This window comes from Corvus moneduloides, chromosome 1 (genome assembly GCF_009650955.1).
Source record: "Corvus moneduloides isolate bCorMon1 chromosome 1, bCorMon1.pri, whole genome shotgun sequence".
NCBI lineage: Eukaryota > Metazoa > Chordata > Aves > Passeriformes > Corvidae > Corvus > Corvus moneduloides.
Genome location: NC_045476.1, coordinates 10,638,485 through 10,659,485, shown reverse-complemented (window position 1 = coordinate 10,659,485; position 21,001 = coordinate 10,638,485). Strand labels below are relative to the sequence as shown.

Genomic DNA, 21,001 nt, shown 5'->3' with positions numbered 1-21,001 from the left:
AGAATATATGAGTACGTTCAGCTAAAATGAAACATACAGCCAGACAAAATAAAACCACAGCCATCTAAGACAAAACAAAGCCCATATACGCTGACCCTGAGGGGTAAGCCAGAACCAGACATAATGATCAATACTGTAGGAGTTATGATCAGAGAGAAATAATTACTGCACATCTCAAGGAAAGAACCACGATGAATTCCCTGGCATTGCCTTGTTCTTTGAGCAATACTTTGCAAATGCCTGCACATGTTGAAGGAAGGCTGAGTTATGATGGGCTGTGGGCTGCAGCCTCCAGTCTGTCTGCAGAAGTCCTTGCATGACTCTGCTTGGAGAGCCTCATCACAGACAGTGCCATTTGACTCATGGTTTCCCTGAAAGGTGGGTAAAAATCGTCCCTTTTTACCTCTGGATAAGGAGGATTCATGGCAAAGCAAGTGGTTAGCACCAAGGCCACCAGCAAGGAGGGCAAGGAATAAGCGCAGCTTGCAGCCCCCTGCCTGTGACCAGCTGCCTTCCTTCCTTCCTTCCACAGGTCATCCTGCCTCTCCATTCCTTTAGGTCTGTGTTCAGCCCTCTCCACCGTGCTGGGGGAGCCCCTGGCACTAAATTGGTGCCAGAAGACTGATGATGGAGGACAACCCACAACCCTCAGCTATTTCTCTTCTCAAGGCTGCATCTTGAAGATGATGTAGTACCTGGGAAGAGCCTGACTAATTCATTGACTTGAGGGTACAACCACTTATCAATGAATCTCCAACTAACTACAGCAAACTTATTTACAAGCCTGGGGAACAAATGTGTTGTGCAGCGATTTGCTATACAGTCTGACCAGGAGCAGCTCCTCAGGATTGATCTTCACTGTGTTGTGTTTTCCTCCCCTTCCATTTAGACAGCAAGAGTTCCCTGCAGGAAAAACAAACTCTTACTGTCAATGAGTGCCTGTTTCCCTCTCGGGCAGTGAAAAGAACTAGGTGTGCATCTCCTTTCATCTGTGAAGAGAGTTGTGAACTTAATTCAACCTGATCCCCATTCATCGTGTTCAACATTTAGCCCCCAAATGTCAGTGAGATTCTGGAAATAAAATAACTTGGGAGACAGCAAAAACAGGGCCCTTAGTGATATCTGTATAGTAGAATATTTCTTCCCATCCATATGCAAATCTAACCCTTTTGATATTTCAACCCTATAAACCCTAAGACAGGATTTCAATAGAAAATGTTTACTAAAGGCTTTCTCCTTTATAATCTATTGATTTTAATATCCTTACTATTCCTGTTGAATGTCAGTTTTACCCTGAAGACTCCCATTGCAAACTTGAACACATTTAATTATTTATACCATTTGAAATATCAGTGCAAAGAAATCCCTAAAAGTTTTTGGTTCTGTAATGGTGTGATCTAAAGTTTGATTTTCCTTTGTGAATAACACAAGTAATTTGATATAGTAATCAAGGACAGATGAATACTTCAGACAACACAGTGCAGTTTTAATAGTAATGACGTCTATTTTTCATTTTTCCGGACTCCTTGTATATGTTAAAATACAGCTCATTAAGTACTGCAGGATCTCTCCGTGAACAATTTAGCATTATGTTTTCTTTCTTCTGCCAGCTGCCTGAGCAAGAAACTTGCTTCCATCAGATATAGTGGGCATTTAGTCAGTGTTCAAGGTTAGAGTGCAACCAAGGGCAGATTTGCTGGATGGGGGTCCAGCAGTCTTCTTTGCCTTACTTGTATCACTCACTGTATTCACAAGACTGACATTTGTCTCTGCTTCAGCACGTGTGAATCCCCACTGTAACATGTCTCTGACACAATTACTTTTTATACAGAAGTATATATGTGAGGACCCATGAAAAGATTTTGATAGCAGGCAAATCAAAGCAGAGGATTTTAAAAGAACTCAGCACCTTGAAGGTCAGTTCTTTCCCAGAGTTGTGTTTTTTACTCCCAACATCCACCCAAAGCCAGAGTGACTGAGTTCACCCTGCCTGGCCAGGGTATGGGCATGCTTGAGCTCCCATCCCTGCCACTTGAGCCTTGTCTGGAGCATCTAAGAGTCAGGAATACTTCCACTGGCTTCAGTGGTGGCTTGTACCAGACTCCAGCGTTCCAAAGGGATTAAACCCCTAAGCATAAGTCCCTCCTAGGTTCAGTACTCAAGCAGCATTTGAGCATTTATTCTCCCATGTATATTGGAAAAAATTTTCAGAGTTCTGACTGTCCATATCTTTTTTTTTTCACCCCTGTCTCCCTGCCCCAAGCTGCAATTTCTCTGCCATTACAAGATCAGAGCAATTGCATGCACGTCTGTTAATGGCACTAAATTTCTCTTTCACAAGCTAAGTTTCTATTCTTATTTTTACCTCATCTTCGGAAATTTTCCCTTTTTCTTCTACCAGCCTGATAGCTGTTCAGAAGCTGCCAAGATGTATTTGGCTCTTGTATTTACTCCAGATGGAGACTCTTATTTTCACTCATATCTGTCAGTAGGAGCTGTGGTATCACCAAACACAACTTTTCTCTGAGATTGTTTTGATAGAAGAAAAGAACCGTTCCTTTTACATATGGTTTATAAGTTACTTCTGATGGCAGATAATATGGTCTAGCCTGGATCCTAAAAGTTCAACAAGACTCACAATAGCCATAAATAGTCGGATTTTTCTGGTTTATATCCCCTCAGGAATAACCATCTGGATATGTATCTTTTAGTAGTCTAGGAATATTGTTTAAAAGTAAATCTAGATAATATCTGGAATGAAATCTGTGGTTCTAAACTGAGCAGGGGTAAATGTAGCAACTCTTATCTCCACCATATCTGTCCTGTGTGCATTAGATATGTTTGCAACCAGTTCAGGTGTCATAGAAGCATTGAGAACCAGTCTAAAGGTTCCAAATATGAACCATATTTGGCAGAAATGCTGTCACTGATTTCATTTTACAGAACTAGGTCAAGCCAAAGAGCTGCTCTGGTGTGCGCTAGAGGGAAGGCAGGGTGCTGCATGGATGGGTAGAAGTGAGGAACCCAATGCCATACCCAGCTCTGCCACGGGGCCAACTTACAGGGCCAGAGTATTCAAGGCTCTGAAATTAATGCTGCACTACAAGGATCAATCTTCAGGGTATCAAATCTCTTACGGGGCTGAGCCATGCACCTCTTCCTTATTTTTCTCTGATAAAAATAAACTACTCCTTTTCCTCCTTTCCATTTTACTTTGGAATATCCATTTGGAAATTCAGGGCAATGTGATATCCTGGAAATGACCTCTCAGATTTGACACTCTTCCTGGTTGTTTTTCCAGCATCCTACATGTATTCATCTGTGTTGCTCTTTTGCTTCCATTTGTTTCACTGGCATCCTTTTAGGCAATGGATTCAAGACAAAAAAATGTTCGCCTGACTTATTCTAGCTAAGAGGCTTCATATTTAATGGATTTGCTGTTCTTTAATATCCCAGGTCACTCCTTGAGATCAGCAAATGCTGAATTTCTTATCGTCCTTAAATGTTATCTGAAGTCATGTCGTTATTTTGCCTTTAGTGAGTCTCTTTGCTCTCTGGCTTTGGAACCTACTGCCAAATGAAGTAAAGAAAGCTCTGACTATAGGGAATTTCTAAATCCAAAGTTAAAAGTTATTTGTTCAGTTTAGCATTTTTAAAATTATTCTTTTAGGAATTGTATGTGCCTCTGAGCTAATTAACTCTTAATGAGCGCAAAATGCCCTGGGATGCAGATTTGGAGGGTACACTAGAAATGCAGGCATGGATTGGACTGCAGTACTGCAGCAGATGAAATTTATGATTTGATTCTTTTTTAAATTATGATGCAGATATTTTTATTGAGATACTTCTCCCCCCCCCCCCCCCCCCCGTCTTTCTAGTCTAAATAAAGCTGATCAGATTTTCAGTCCACCATATGGGGCCCTGTTATATCAGTTCTGCAAATACACTTTAGTTTTCTGTTATGGATGAAGTCACTCTTCAGCAGGGAAAACGAGTTGAGAAACAAACTTTCATATTATGAAAGACAGGCAGTGTTCCAGCACTGAGCACTTAACCAGAGCATCAGGAAATCAGAACACCTGGCTGTGCCCGGCTCCGTGCTATTCCCCTGGACCGGTCCCTCACCCTTTTAGTGCCTTCACTCATTCATCTGTAAAGCGACTATAATTGCGTTTATATCACAAGGGTGCCTTGATGCTTGACAAATGAGAATTGACCCAAAATTCATCCTTCAGAAGCACTGTATGAGCAGTACCTCGCTCACATGGTGATTGTGGACAATTAGATTAGAAGAGGTTTAAATGCAATGAAAGTGAAATTCCATTTAGGAACTGTCAAACTGTTCTTGATAATTTTTCTTAGTTTTCATCTAATTCTAGTGTGGAATTTTGCATGCATCTCTCAGAAAGGCTTCATATGACTCTTTTCTTCTTCTGCAACAAGACAGCATATTTTATTCTGTGTCGTATTAAACTGTGTTTTGGGCAAATGATTTGTTCCCAGAACAGTACCTTAGGCTTAGCGAAACAAAGAAAAATTATTGTGTTGAAGAAATCCTATCCTCTATGTATTTGAGCAAATTGCAGTCACTTACAAGGATTGTACACAGGAAAATATTCTGGGTTTTATGAAAAGGGGTTTGCTTAATTGTTGTTATGTTTTATTTAATTAGATTTTTTTATACTTGCCATAATAATATTTTAAAATTAAGCTGAATTTCCACAACAAACTGTAGAAACATATGGTGTACAGCCTGTAGAGGCACTTAATGGCAGTAACATTACTGATATTTGTGAGTTAGAACCTGCTTTCCTCTGAAAAATAGCTGTGTGTTCTCCCAATTTAAAATACTGTTTTTCACCAACATGTTTTCATCACCATTAACAGTTTGGAGAGGAAAAGCATGAATATGATCTTCTTAAATATATTTCCTTCTTTCCACGTGGCTATGGATATTCCAGGATGAGGGAAGTTCTTTATCAGACTCAGCCTCTCCTCCATGGGTGCCATGAACACATTTAATGAAACCAGGTGAATTAAAGGGGGCCTGTTTTACCAGGACCTCCCCCAGGTAGCATATCCCAACACCAGAAGTAAAAATGGACTTGTTGTTTGGTACTTTTCCTAACAAAGGCACAATGACTTGGGGCTAACCAGACTTCAGAATGCCAGTAGGTCTCTGTCAGCACCCCAGAGTAAGCTCCAGCTCCGAGGAGCTGCTTCCAGAAGGATTTGTAGTTACAGCTTGGTTCCCTACAGGAAATCATATGGCTGAAAAAAAAAATCCTTTGAATATTACTTTTTTATGTTCAGACTTGCAAAGCACTTTAGGAATAAGTCATGCTCACAAGGAGTGTTCCACTGACTTATCTCTAATGTATGCTTGGGAGGCTCAGTGCAAAACAAAGTGCAGAGATTAAGTAAATGAAAAGATACCAAACATTGCAGCAGGGAATCATTCCAAGTCGTGGTGTTCTCAGGAGCACCAGAGCTGGTTTAGGTTTATGCCCATCCATGCACAGTCTGAAGAATTCACTTTTTAGACCTTTTTAGCTGTTTTAGCAACCAGCTTCCCAAGGCTCTCCCTGGTGATTGGACTCACTCATACCTGAGGGCTCAGACCACATATTCTCCAGTGCCCAGTCCATGGGAAAATTTGACCTTCCAAAAACGTTGCCATGCTCAGGAGGAGACATGGCAGACCAGTCCCTCCCAGACTACTGCACACCCATGAACTGCAAGCAACATCTTTGGTAGGATATGGAAGTAGAGATTCCCTATCGTCCCAGTGGCTGTCAAGGTAGATGCAGGACAGATCATGGTGCTCCTCTGACAGATTCCTGAGCTGATTGCTTTGCCTTAGTAGCTGTGAGTCATTAAAAGCTCACTTTTAATGCAGAAATAGGTGGCTTTTACCAATAAATCAGGCCTCAACTCAGCTCTCAGTCTTCAGTGGGCTAGTGGAAATTTTCAGTGGGCTCAGAGAAGTAGTTTTGTATGACACGTGCACCTCTTTAGCTTACTATAATAAAGTGCTAAGTTCCTGTGAACTGGTCCTGGACCAATGTCTTAAGAGACAGGAAAACAGTTCAGCCTTGAAATCTTCTCCCTTTACCCCCAGTCCTAGTCAATATGGGTCTCTTAGCTTTCATGCAGTTAGTTTTGCCATTTCTGAGGGTGATGTAGGAGGTCGAAGGAGGGATAGTCATTTTATCTTTTCTCAGATAGATGGTGTTTAATTCTAAAGTGGACCTCTCAGCAGCTGACATCAGGTGACTAATCTGCAGAAATGCCCAGGTTCCTAAATCAAAGAAGTGAAAAAATTCTTTCTGACTGTCTCTTTCAGGATTTTGCTGACTCCGTATACCAAATGGTTGCACAGAAGTTCCAGGAACTGACAGACAATTTCACTTCCATGCATGCACGCCACAAAACTCTTGCAGGCATTGTGATGACCAAAGGTAAGATATCTTCTCATTCATTTTCCTCTGGCATTTTTCATGACTAAGTAATACATTATTTACCTGGTTCACAATACTGAAGGATGACTTTACTCCCACACAGAAAAATAAATAGTAATGCAGTGAAAATAAGCATTAAATATTTACACCTCAAGTAAGTTCACACAAAAAATATTGGCAACAGAGTTGAAGATTTATTCATAAATATGTCGCTATGTTTCTTTGTTTAAAGGACAAAATGCAGACCTCTCTCATTTTTCATTTCCTTACAGATGGGGGAGAGAGTTAGTTATCAATAAAAGTAGTATAATTTATTAAATACTTTCTTAGGTCTGGAAGCACCAAGTTCTTGTTGTACAAGGCTACCATAAACTTTGTTTTAGACTGGCAACAGAAGCAAATGTCTTTTCCAGTCAAAAGAACCAAACCCAGAGCACATGCAATTTTAGTTCTGCTCTTCTCTAGCCTCAGGAAATATTTATATTTACCAGCAGGGCCAAAATTTGGTATTCACTCCTGTTAAGACAACTGATTGACACATACTATGTGGAAATCTTTAGTGCTTTGATGAAACTGTTGCATAGATGGTCTTTCTTTCTTTGCAAGCACCCCTCAGTTGGGGCACCTTAGTATTTATGAGGATGTCAGCAGTGGAGATGCTTCCATAAACTTCATTTTCACTCTGACACATGGAGCAGTGGGTCCAGTACAGAAATGAGAGGATAAGCTCAGAGGAGAAAGGCATATATAATTCATCCAGGCATGTCTTACTCCTTCCTTTCAACAATTGCATTAGCTAGATTCAATAGGGACAGTTGTGAATATTGCGAGACAGCAGGATGGAGACAGGATTTTCTGATGGAACTTTTCCAACCACAGAGCCTAAATGCAGATAAGATTTCTGTGCTGAGCATCTCCTTTCTGATGCGAGAAGAACAAGTGATCATATTCAGTACGAAGGAAAATAAAAAGGAAGTGTGATTGACTTTGGGATGTGAAAAATGAACACTAGACCCAGCACACCAGCTGCCTTGTCATTGTCAGATTTCTTGACTGTGGCTCTCATCACATTTAAACAAAGTGCTGTAGTTTATTTGGAGGAGCTCTTTCCAAGCAGAAGCACAAGGAAGAATATTTAAATATACTTTTTATAAGAAACTAAGCTACAGGAGCCAAGAACTGTTGCTTTAACCACATTTAGGGGGAGAGGACGAAGGAATTACACTTACTCAGTGTAAGAATTGTAAGAAATGTCTGTAGGAATTTCATCCCATTCTCCTTTGCCAAGGAACTACTCCTGCATTCTTTAGCCCAGGTCTAGACCAGCTTTATAAAACATGATTGAACCACTGCAGTCTTACTTCTACATGTCCAAAGAAGCAGATTGAAGCTCCCCGCCATATGAGAACAGCCACTGGAAGGAGTCATAATTCCCAAAGTCATGGCTGCTGAGTGCATGCAGTGCTAGGGGTAGGAAAGGGTACTTCAAGACTTTCTTAGCCTTTCTGGGCAGTTGGGGCTGTCTACGTCTCTCCTTTAGGGAAGGGTTGAGTGTCCTTATGCTGTTTGTTTCTTTTAATGGCTCCTGTGCCCTTAGCGGGATTTTGCAAATTTGTGTTTTGTATTTCATCTTAGTCAGCATTAAGATAAAGTATAATTTTACTTATGTTCACAAACTATTTCCCTCAAGGCTTCTTTTTCAATTCTGAATTCCCTCTCATGAATTTGTTCAATCTGTCAGCCATCCAATTTGTCAATATCTCACTGGTTTTTTGGAACCCAGAAAAGAAACTTGCAGATATAAGGTGATTCACAGAAGATGCAAAGCTAGACACAGCCTTATCTTAGTACATTCTCCAGGAAGATTTGAGTTCTTTCCAGCACTAGAATCTCAGCCAAACAAGGCAAGATGAATCATCTGCCATTTCTGTCATTATTTTCTGTATTAAAGTTGTAGATTTGTAGTCTCTCCTTCATCACCATTCCCAGAAGTAGCAAGGACCTCAACACATGCTTTTCAAAGATGGCACAGGCGAGTTTTCCACATCAAGCACTCAAATGGGTACCAATTCCCTGTGTCTTTAACAAAAAATTTGGCAGGAGGCATCTTAAATCTCTGCAAACAATTTACTAATGATGTCAACAAAAACAAATCTGGAAATATCTTGTTGCATTCAGTACCATAAGTGAAAAAAACTGATTTGTTTTTACCTTCATTTCAATTTAATGTCATCCTGACTAGAAGCAGATTTATCTGTGCTTGTACAGTTTTCAGGCAAAGCTGGTAAAAGGCACAATGTGATTCTGTGATAACTGCTGTTAAGATAATGCAAGATCTCTACAGACAAAAAAGAAGTGTGCTAGATTGGTTTTCTTTCTCTGAACTCTGACATTTTTTTCTGTCATTTCAATTTCCCGGTGAAACCATAGAGAGCTGCATTTGGGCACTGTAACTGACTTATGCTGGAGCACCCGGGGCAAATTCCAATGTATAAGAAAGAAAAAAATGTGGAAAATTATTTTATTGATGGACTGAGAATGTTCTGCAGTAATACATTTCTAGTCAGTGAAACAGGCAGTCCAAAGCATTTAGAAATGCTTTGCTCTGAATTGTGATGACAGTTAAAATCTCCATGCATTTTTGTGAAAGTAAGTTTTCAAAACATTTGATTAGCAGACAGCAAGATAATCTTGAAAATATTGGCCTAGGCAGGAACAATTTACCACACTAGATACCAGCTGATGTGGTCTTATCTGATGTAATATAATATTGAATATTATAATAACTAAAAAACTCGCATAACTGATCTTGAGCTAAGTGTTTCAAAAGATGGAAGAGTTTAAGTCAATTATTTAATAGTTATAATGTATAATGTTATAATGTGTTTGAAATCTGCCAGTCCTCTAACATATTCTAATTTTGTTGAAACACACTCAGAGAAGATTGTTCTATCAAAAATTGTTTGATTTACTCTAAGAAAAATTGTTTAACAAGTAAGACAGTGCATTCAAATCTTCCACATACAGCTATAATCCAGAGAGTATATTCAAGTCCAACAATAAGTATACTTGTTATTGTAGCATAATATTTATATGAGGACCTAATTTTACTGCACATTGACTACCCACAGTAGACCTGTTGATTTCTCTGAAGATATGATGAATTCACACATGGTAAATTAAGAACATCAGTTCACCTGTGGAAAAGACATTCTGGATAACACCATGTCAAACACAAACCATCAGCTCACAACAGGCATGTGATGCAAGGATTTAACTTCCCTCATCATGTTTTGCATTTGTGGCTAAAACACTGTTGATAACACCAACATTTTGGCTGGACTGTGCTTGCAAAGTGTCAAGACTTTATCTCTCTCTCCTATTCCCATCTCCAACATGTAAGCTGGAGGTGAGCAAGAGGCTGAGAGAGAACAGAGCCAGGAGAGGTGTCCTCAGCTGATGGAAGGAGTATTTCTTGCCACAGGACACTGTGCTCAGCAGTAAAATCTTGGGGAGAGTGGAAGGGGGAGATAATTGGGTTTATGGCGTTTGTCTTGCCAAGCAACCATGAACTATCATTATATCAATCCATTAGTCTTGCCTTCCTTCTGTTTCTTCCCAGTCCCACAGGAGAGTGGAATGAGCAAGAGGCTGTGTGGGTGTTTGGCTCTTGGCCAGGATCAACCAATATTTCATTTCAACAGCAGCTGTTTCTTGATGTTTCTTGTTGTCAGGGAAAGATAACCCACCAGCTCCCCATCCTTCTGTCTCTCAGGTGCAGTTTGGACATCTTATTTTGACTCACTGGTCTGCTGTATCTTTCTATTGAAAAGTTTTCAGGGAGAAGTAGTTTTTAATATTGTTGTTGTTATTGTTATGTCAGTTGATACATTGGAAAAAATGAAGGGCAAGTAAGCTATTATTTTCTAACAGAAGGCAATAAATGCAAAACCACAGCACTCTCATGTACCTCCAGGCCCGATGCCCAGAGTCACAGGTTCTGGGGTGACAGGAGGAGCCCCTGTGGACTCACCACAGGTCACCAGGCAGGGCAGCCACCTTTACCAGCACACAGGGCGTTGAGGGGAGAGTGTGGCAGTGCTGGCTGTCCCCTGGAGCTGGGGGATAGGAAATACCAGGGCAGGGAAGAGCAGGGTGGGAGGTGTGAGCTGTGCACTGAGTGCTGTGATCTAGAGGCTGGTGGTATTCACACTGTTTATTTGCACCACAGAGAGTTTGGCCTTTGCTCTGCCTGAAATCACCAGGCACAGTAAAGAATTCCCATCACCCAGTAAAGAGATGATCTATTATTGCTGAGGTCCTCTTTGCAAAAAAAACCTCCCATAATCATTAGGGACAAAATGAAACTGCTATTTAAACACAATTTTCCCATTTGTGTTTGACAAATCTTAGCGGTTTAAATACTGATAGGAACTTTTTGTCATGCTTTCTGTTACAAATGAAGCATTAAGAAAGTTCAGTCCTTTTCACAGCTGTGTAACATTCATAGAAAAAGGTTATGAGTTGATTTCTTGCTTCAATTTTCTCTCTTCTATATTATTTTTTTTTAAGGCTGACAATCATTTTGATGTTAAAAGCAAATTAGGAGGTCTTCTCAGTTATCTTGTATGAAATAAAGATGAACTGGACAAAAGAGCCCTAAATAGCAATTTCATGCTGTGATAAAAGATGGGAAATTATCATTTGTATCTCATGGAATGGATCTTAATCATTGCTAAGTGGAATAACAGAAAAAGGTATAGTCGGCAATATGTCTCTGTGGATCTTTACAGTCACATTAAGATTCACAAAGCCTGACGTTTAAGTACAATCAGAAGTACCGATGTCCAATTGGTTTCTAAACCTTAGTATAAATAGGGAAGTTGCAAGGCAGTAGAACATAGTAGAACACTCAGGCCATATGTAGAGTATCAATCTGCTCCATCCCATGCTGCACTCAAGTAGCCAAACCAGTAGAGAAAATGTGAATGATTTACAGATTAGTGTCCAGAGCAGATTCCTTCAAGAGGCACAGGAATAATTTAGGCTCTCAGATCCCATTTGCATAGCTATACGGATTCTAAAAGCCTGGTCCCAGTGAGATTCCGTGTTTCAATGAGAATTGAAACTTCTGAAATCAAAATTGGATGCCCAAACTGCTGACATCCTTTTGATGTCATAAGGTTCTTCACCTACTGCTGCCTGATGCTCTTCAGGACATGTCGCAAAGTCATTTGACATTCTTGTAAACATTATTGACTTCCTAGGTATGCCAAGGTTGACAAAGCACCGGTAGATGACAGTTTTTCTCAAAATATTTTAGAATAGGTAAATAGATACGTGGTTAGGAACCATCTACGTCACTCTTTCTCAGAACTCTGTTTTCATCTGCTTATAAGCCCTAAACTAATAATCTTCAGATTCTCTCTAAATAATTTTGAATCCCTTAAAACCATCCCTTTTCCACTGCTGCAACTCTATTCCTGGATTTTGTAATGTGCACCTATACTGGGCATAATCTCATATTCCTGCAGCTCAAGAGACCTAGGTTTCCAAATTCCAGCTCAAAGGACATTTGAGGTTTTGCAGTTAGAACTGTGATTCCACCAGAGCCATCACTTCTCTTAAAATGTGGGTTTAGACACTGCGAGTACTCCCCCTACAAGAGCAACAGTGAGTGTTTCTTAATTGTTTCTGTTAAATCAGTGCTAAGGAACAGAAAGTAGTTGAAGGTAGATTATTTAGAAAATATGAGATGGGATACAATCCTGCAGCCTTGCACAGAGTAGGAAAAAAAAAAGGTTCAGGGACAACTCTCCAAGCCAGATTATGTATTTTGCATAAAAAATGAGGGAGAAATGCATGCACCAGCTGAGACTTAGTACAGAACCAGAGCTTCACTTTTGGAGGTGAGCACCCCAAACTACACATAGACAGCCTCTCACTGCTGTTATTGTCTAACCTAATTCCATCTCCTTAGCTGTTTGGTGGCTCAGAAAGAAGGGGAGAAAACATCCCTTTCATATTAGCAGTTTTAGGCACTTCCACAGGAAAATTACCCAAATGGGAAGGGAATTGAGTCTCTCGTTTTTCACCAGCTGAAGAAATTGTAGGTGAAGTACTGCTGGCTTCTAGGCAGCGTCAGCACCCCACCGTGCCCACTGGTTACTCTGGTTCCCATATCTTCTCAGACACTGAACCTTTTTACCTCCCTGAACATTTACTGTATCTGGATTTAGTTTTCCATTCCTGCTGTTCCAAGTATTTTTCTGACTGAAACACCTCTGAAAACCTGGATGCAGACAAGGCCCTGGCTCTGTGTCACATATAATTGCATTGGGCACAAGGATGGGTATAATAATTAGCATAAAACAGGGAAATTAAAAATAGGCACTTCTGTTTCCTAAGTGTGTCAAGCAAGGAGTTGGCAAGGTCAGGCTTTCATTCTGCTCTGTGATAAGGCAAACTGGAAGTTGTCCCAATATCAATACCAAGAGTGCATCTCATCCTAAAAGGAGAAATTTCTTTGGTGAGTTAAGGCTTGGCAACCATTGCTTTCACTTTACTGACCTAGTAAAACACAAAGGAAGATGTTTTTAGATGTAAGTACAACAAAGATTAAAAAAAAAAAAAGAATCCCACATAAAATTAAGTTTCTCCTGCACTTACCTGCCAAAATTCATATTCAGGATTTCATTCTTTCTCACTGCAATTAAGAATCCTACTAGCATCTAAAACTGTCAATTTACTTAACTATCAGATATCAGTGGCACAGCATTTATTAGAGAAACAAAGATATCTGCAGTCAGGACATGGCAGGAAAGTGCAGTTCAGTCCTGCTTTAAAATGAAGAATTATGTGCAAAGTCTCTTCCTGAGGAGAAAAACAGTATTCAAATTCACATGAAGGGAAAGAATCCTCGAATAACTTTGATTCTGCCACTATCAATTTAGATTTTTTTTTAAATCTTCAAGGATATGGTATGGGGGTGAAGCATGCAGGGGGCTGGGCTGGCTGACCCTCCTCCCTCTCTGGATTTCCAAAGCCCACGTTGAAAGGAAGGGAAGGTAAAGGGCACTGGTGCACACAAGCACAGCACTGTCTCCTTCCACACTCCTCAGAAGCAAAGCTGATGGGATTTCATCCTTTTGGTCCACTGAGGGGAGGAAAGAAATGGACCATAGAAATTAGAACTGGGAGAGACCACTAAGTCATCCAGTCCGTTTCCCTGCAAGCACAAGATTGTTCCCAAGTGCTCTTTCCAGTCTAGATTTAAATTAATCAATTAGCAATGGGACTTTCAACACTACCTTGGGAGACCATTCTAGCCTAATGGATCTCATTGTTAATAATTTTCACCAGTTATTCAGCCTGACTTTTATTTTCTTTGATGTCATCTCAGGACCTCAGTTCTGCTGCTCTAAATTTAGTTCCCACCTCTCTCCTTGGGGTTTGTACCTTTCAGATACTCAGAAACACACACACCATGTTCATAGTCTGCATATTCAATTTTTGTACACTTTCCTGCAGGGTCACTCTTCTCTGCAGCCCCCCCAGCAGTCTTGCCTCTGTTTTCTGATTCCCATCCACTTTGGCAGCCTCCTCACCATTCTTTTCTGCACTGGAAATCCACCTTTTGAATGAGGTTTAATGGAAAGACCTGCACAAGAATATCTTGCAAAATGGATTAGCACAAGAATCCTTTCTCAGGCATCCCATTATGTGATCAAACAGTACAAAATGGGCTTGTGTCAGAAAGGGATTTTTCTTTCAGATGAAGTGAATATGGAATTTACTTACAAGTGCATTCCCCCACCCCTCCCCACCCCCTGTGGGTTTGGGCAAAATTTACTATGCCTGGCTGTGAAAGGAGAGCCACGGCCACTCTCAGACAATACCCTGGCTCTTGCTTCCAGTACAGAGGGGTCAGAGAGCGGGGTAGAGAGGACTGTGACTCTGTCCCTGCTCCTTCACTGATGAGATGAAGAGCTCTGCAAAGAATAGCTGTCCATAGGCAGGGCAGTCAGAGGCAGGATTACTCAACACATTAATGAGGGAAGAAAATATGAGGCTCTCAGAGGCCCCTCTACACTCTCTCTTTCCACAGAAATACAATATATTCAGTTACACATAACCCACAGTTTGATGTCTGGAAAAGAAATCCTTATGCAACTCCAGTATTTCAAAGACTGTGTTCCATTTACACCCCTAAATATCTGTAAGCTCACTGCTAGCCACTTCTTTATTATTTCTTAGCCTTTTGCTCAGACTTCTGCTATTCCATTTCCTAAGCCCTTAACATACTTCTTTCTTCACAGGTTTTAGTCAGCTACTTCACATCAGCTGATCCCATCCACCTCAGGGCTGTTCTTTGGGACATCCCGTGTGATCTAGGGGTTACAGCCAAGGTGCTCACTGAAGTCCCAGGTTCCTGTTTGTCACTGAAATTACCACAGTTGGTACCAGGGGTACAATAAAAAATGGAGAGAAGAAACTGATCTGAAGCAATCTTTATGTCTGGCAGATAAATGCATACTGTGAATAGATATATGCATACTGTTAATCATCCCTGCTGTACACAGTTCTTCTCTTATGGCTACACATTTTTGTTTATTTTTTACTCATGAGTGTGGTTTTGTTCTCCGTGCAGAGCTGGGGACAGCAGAGCTCTCTGTGTCAGGAGTGCATATCCTACATCAAAACTGAAGAGCAAGGTACACCATGCCACACACCATCCTCTCAGTCCTCAGCTCCCTCCTTGCACATACATCGATTTCACTCCTCTTGAAACCTCAGAATAGAGGGGGTTGTAGATGCTTCACCAAGTTGTGGGGGAAATGGACTGATGGACCTGGGTAAATACAACCCTCACTTCTAACCATGGTCCTACCCTCCATGTGAGCACTAACATACAGGGACAATGGTTTCAATTTCCAGAGAAATGAGTCCTTTTCTTGGATTTTTTTTGAGGAAGAAGAGTTCTTTGCCTCTTTGGCAGCAGTATTTTCCGTGGGCCATTGCCCCCTCCTGGGATGGCAGCACACAGGGCTCTGCATGGGCTCAAGGATCTGCCTTGGGACAGTGGGGCGCAGGATTGTGCTCACAGCACGTCCCTTCAGGCAAGCTTTTCCAGCATCACTGCCCTTTCATGTCTTGACTATCTCTTATTACAAAATTAAAGCCATTCTAAGAATGCGATAGCGCTGCCAGGGAAGAAGATAAGAGAAAATAATGCAGGACTTGTCAGTGCTATGTAACATCAAGAAATTTTCCTTCCCTAAACAAACCTGAAATGGAAACCTGAACTTATTCAGCTATGAGTAGAGGGTATTAAAAAAAAAACCAACCCTCCTCTGTGATCAGAGCTCAATTAAGCTGCCTTGAAAATTATTCCAAATATACTTTTTTGCAGATAACAATAGACAATCCTTTTGACTGATTTGTTAAAAAAGGTAAAGAAAGAGAATAAAATTATTGCTTATCAGAGAGAGAAGCAGCACCATTTAAAATAACATGAAATTGTATCCCATGAATTATTCACAAGGGCTGGTTACACTTATCATTATTTCTGGCTTTCCTTTTTACTGCATTGCATTTTGTGTAAGTTGTCGCCAATAAAAGAGGTGTGGGTTTTCTTAATTAATCAAACCTGATTTTTCTGATTATTTTTTTCTAATTTAAAATTAATATCTTTCGAGCAGTGAGTTGTCTTCACAGTGTCAAGCTGAAAAAGAAGATAGATTTCACTATCACTAGCAGGGTCTAAAACATGCAGTGCAATAGTCACTTGCATACTGACTGGTGTTGCTCTACGTGTTGTGCCAGCTGCTGAGAAACCAAAGTGTGATCCCAGTTGTATTCTGGCATAAGCAGTTGTAAACTCCATCCCGTTCTATGTGAATTAGGCTCACTGAATTTCGCAGTTCTCTGAAATACAGCCAGTGTGATTCAGTTTTCTGATTGCAGGTACCAGTCAACACCTCTTGTGATTACCTTGTGATTTTGATCTTCCTTGTCCAACATATAAATATGCAGGGTTACAAATCCATTATTGTGGGAGGTCCTAATGATCATAGCCCACTAGAAGAGTAACTCTTTTAAAATCAGTGGAAGCATTGACTAGACTAGCTAAAACTCACTTGTTTTATTGCTAGAGCTGTGTCTCCAAGCAGATGGGTGTAGGCATTTTGTGTTTATGGCCACAACCGACTTAAAAGCCCAGCTCATGCCCGTAGTCCATAAGATGTCAGCCAGTTCTCCATATCCAGCTTATCTGCTGAGCAAACCTTCATATTTTTTTCTTGCTTACTCTCTCTTCTGTCAGCATCTTTCTGAACCATTTCTATTGCAAGCTCTGTGGCTACAGGCCTGGTGTTTTGGGAGGTCACATAGGGAAGACGGCCCTATTTGGTTTCTGTGTGTAATAGTTCAGCTCAAGGCAATGTGATCATCCTTGAATACATTAACATTGATACAATTTTCCTTAATTGTTTTGGGGGGGAAAAAGCTGAAAAAAAATTACCCCAAAAAGTTTAAACATAAGGGGAAAAAATGTAAAGGCCCTAGATTTGTTCTGCTTGCCCTCTTATGATTTGGGGAGTTTTGATCAGTATTTCTCAACTTGGAAGAGAAATCTTACTAAAAGCATCTCTCTACAGTGTAGAAAGCTGTACTTCTGCTGGCTGTCTGTAGGTCTTCAGAGTTCATGAAGAGAAGCTGGCAATACTGAGCTGTAATGCAAACTATCATAAAGCAAATATCTAAACTAGGCCAGATGAACTACCCCCTAGGAAAATTCCTCTCCTTTGACTATAAAGAGAGTCTACAGCAATTAGCTCAGCTATGGACATGTAAACTCTAGTTATCCAGAACAGCTGAAATGAATCTCCCTGCTGATGTCAGAAAACTGGAAATGGCTTATAATAAAACCCAGTTTATTTTCAACAGCTCAGCTATGACGTGAAAGTCTGCACTATCACTGACAGACAAAAAATGAACATCACGGGGCTCGAGGTTCCCCCTGCTTGGCTGTGAGAGGAGTCCCTGCCTCTAGACCCAGGCTTTCAGCAGAGCACCAGAAAGGCTTGTTACCTCACTGGATCATTGGACTGAATCTGTGATCAAAGACAATGTGCCATTTATGTGTACATTTTTGTTTATAATGCAATTAATTAATTGACAGAATTTGTCAAGATAAAATGTAGTGAATTCCCTCCCTGCTCTTTCAGCTGCTCTCAATAACAGAGTGTTAGCCAGGATGCAGCCGCTATGCTGACACAGCTTCCCAATTTCCTTTCCCCTGCTCCATTTCCTTTTCAAATTGAAAACTATTAGAAGTCTTTAGGCAAATAATAGAAACATAGTGCAGGTGCCTGTTATAAATCGTTCACTAGTTACTCTTAACCTAATGTCTCCTCAAATATTACTTTGCAAGAAGGCATTGAGGGCAGGAAATGCCTCATGAACTCTGACAATCAGTGGGGTCAGGAGTTAAGGTCATAATAATGTAGCCCATTTCTCCCTGTTTGTCAAATAACCTGAATGCAGTTTTATCACTGGATCCCTGAGACTGACTCCTCTCAGCAAGAACATGGGTCTTGTGGAGAGCAGTCTTTGTCCAGGGTCATACCCTGCTGTACAACCCTAAGCAGGGTAGGTGCCATAAGGCTGGTGGTGCCAGTTACTGTTAATGGAGGATTCTGCCACTCACAAAGCCATAGCTTTCCTAGGCATGGCTTGAGGATGTGCACAGTCTGGATCTGCTACATGTCTGAGGTTAAATTAATCAGTGTTTATGAGGGAGCTCGACTTTCGTAAATAGAAATGACTTGAGAAAATTTGAAGTATTCTGCAAGAAAAATAAAACAGGAAGTAAACATTAATAACAAGAGCTAGTAATTACTGGTTTTAATGCAAAATAGAAAAATGTACAGAAGTGCCTATTAATTCTGAATCACTGAAGCAAATATCTAGGCTCCAGAGCTGGAAATGCTGCCTAAAATGCCACTGTGATTAGTCAATGCTAAAATTTGCCTTCATCAGCTAGGCATCACATGTCTTGTTCTCAGAGAAAAATTCCTCCCATGTTCACTGGAAATAATATCAAACATTACACAGGGGATAAACCTCCAACTCTGTGTATGTACCAAACAAGGCATGCAAGAGGACAATCTGTTAGCATGTATGCTCCTGAACACAGCAGGCAACTGTCAGGTTGTTGGAAGTATTTCTCATCATGCTGGGTGCCCTCACAGGCAGCATTGAACAGTGCTACGTTGGTCACAGATCACTTTCTCCATTTGGCTCCCCAGTGAGGTGTAAATATTTCAGAGCTAATGCATAAGTCATGTACACCTGGGTTTCCAAGTGCCACAGCAGTGAGACATAACTCTTGGGTATTTCTGAGCATAGAGGAGAATGGGTTATTTTCTACACTGCAAGTGGAAAATACATGGAGATCTTTAATGTTTAACACTCAGACTGGTTCTGCACATTCTTGGAAGCCATTGCCTCCCAGCCCCAGGTAACATCTAAGTGATGTTCTGCAAACACGTGCACCTTGCCAGGACTGGCAAACACTCCAGGCTCTGTGCACACATGACTACCTATGGGGGCCCCCTGTCGCTGAAAGCCAACATATGGAGTTAGTTCACCCAAATATGAACACCCCAAGAACACTGGCTATGCTGTGCAGGTGGACATTGTGACAGCAAACATCAGAGGGGTTCATATTATTGCTGCATCTGATAGGTGTTGGGTACCTTTCTGTTTCATTTGTGAGTAAATCCAGACCTTACAGAGAACCCTGAGTGCATTCATCAGCTTACCCTCGTATGAGAGGAGAAAAAGAGTCAAGTTTATTTATGGCCAAAATATTTGAAAAAATAAAAGACATCACACTGTGTACTGGGCTGACTGGGGGGGGTGAGGAAGGTGTAGCTCCCAGAGAGCAGGAGAGCAGGAGGGCTTACCCAGGTGGTTTGCTCTGTATTTGCAGAGCCTGGTGCTTTGACTGCGAGGTGAAGGGGGAGAGGAGGAGGCACACCAGGGGCATGCTAATGTTAGGAGGAGGAAGCAGCTGGTCTCACTGCCCTGAGAAGGAGTATTGACGGAGGTCCTCGGGGGCAGACAGAGAGGCTCACGGGTTTCTGTAGCAGGGAATTGCCTCTTGGTGTACTCCTGCTGTGCTGAGGTAAATAAGGCTCTACCTACGGTGGTAAATAAATAAAATAGAACAAAACAAAAAATCTGATTCTTTTCATGGACCTTCCAACCAAGGAAAATATACATTACTTTTTGAGATGCTGAGTGGGACTCAAACACCTCAGTGGCAGGCAGTGGCCCATGAAATGTTTGATGTTAGTCCATGTGAAAGACAGTTAACTAGACAGACATGTCACGATCTAAAATACCTATTACTTTTCTCATGAAAGCAGTGACCCTAAAGCAAAGCAATTTTAATGTACAGACTATAAACACTTTTATTTGTAGGGAAGGAGTAATTTTTCCACCTCAACTTTTTACCTAGTAACAAAACCAGAATAAACACATAGGCTTTTACTCCTCTCCATTTCTCCAATGTGTTCCCATCTTCACTTCTTGGGTTTTCAAGATTTCCAGCTCTTTTTTTTTTTTTTTCCCCCAATAAATACTCCAAAACACTTTTTTAGGGCCACATCTATAGTAACAAATAGAGATTATACTCTCAGCACAGGCATACAGTGATGTGTACTTTGTCACTAATACCTGTAACAACTTCTGTATGAGACTCTCACAACCAGGGGCTTGGATGTGATTTAACTGAATTTTTCACAATACTCACACCTCTCCTACAAATGCCTACAATGCTGCAATGCCACATTACTACTAAACCTTTAGGATTACTGATGTAGCTTTTGTATTGATATAGGCATGAAATAATTTTGGTATCATTTGCAATTATGTACATTAAGCATGGCAACAGTGCTACAGTATGTCATCCACTACTAGTCCCAGTGTGGAGATTGTGAAGTGCTGTTGATGGTATTTACTGACTGGGGAATCATTGGCAACACCAATCCTTTATGTTTAAACTATTATTTCCTTCTCCATTCAGCTCTTTCGTCATTTAATACCAATGGATTTTATAAGGGAACATGGCCCCAGACATGCCAAGCCAAAAAAATCTCTGCAATTTTTCAGTTTTTCTTCTATTCAATAGACCTCATAAGAAGAAAAAGATATTTCTGCTGACTCTATAAAATTATCCCTAAAGCTTTTCTAAAGCTAAAGTAATACCACAGAAATAGCATCAGCACAGCCCAGGGGAAGATGGTTTCCATTCCTCCTCTGGGTATTTGCAGTCTCAGGCCTGTCTTCATCACTGACTTGCCACACTTTGAGGTCTTGATTCAGTTGCCCAAACATGGGCGTGTGTTTTCACTGAGCCTCTTTATGGGTTTCCATGTGAGACACATGGGGAGCGTGTAGAACCTCCTGGACTTCCCAGACAGCAGCCAGGTGTTAGGCAGAACATCAGAGGCATCTCAGGTGACACAAAC

At 40.9% G+C, this 21,001-nt stretch overlaps 1 protein-coding gene across 1 annotated transcript in view; it reads left to right on the top strand.

The window, feature by feature from the left end:
* The window catches only part of ADARB2 (adenosine deaminase RNA specific B2 (inactive)), a 308,071-nt gene that overhangs the window by 239,777 nt on the left and 47,293 nt on the right, over positions 1-21,001 (top strand). Inside the window, exon 4 of the mRNA XM_032099671.1 lies at positions 6,347-6,461. Within this exon, the coding sequence (XP_031955562.1) occupies positions 6,347-6,461 (115 nt within the window). The remainder of the gene's footprint in view (positions 1-6,346; positions 6,462-21,001) is intronic.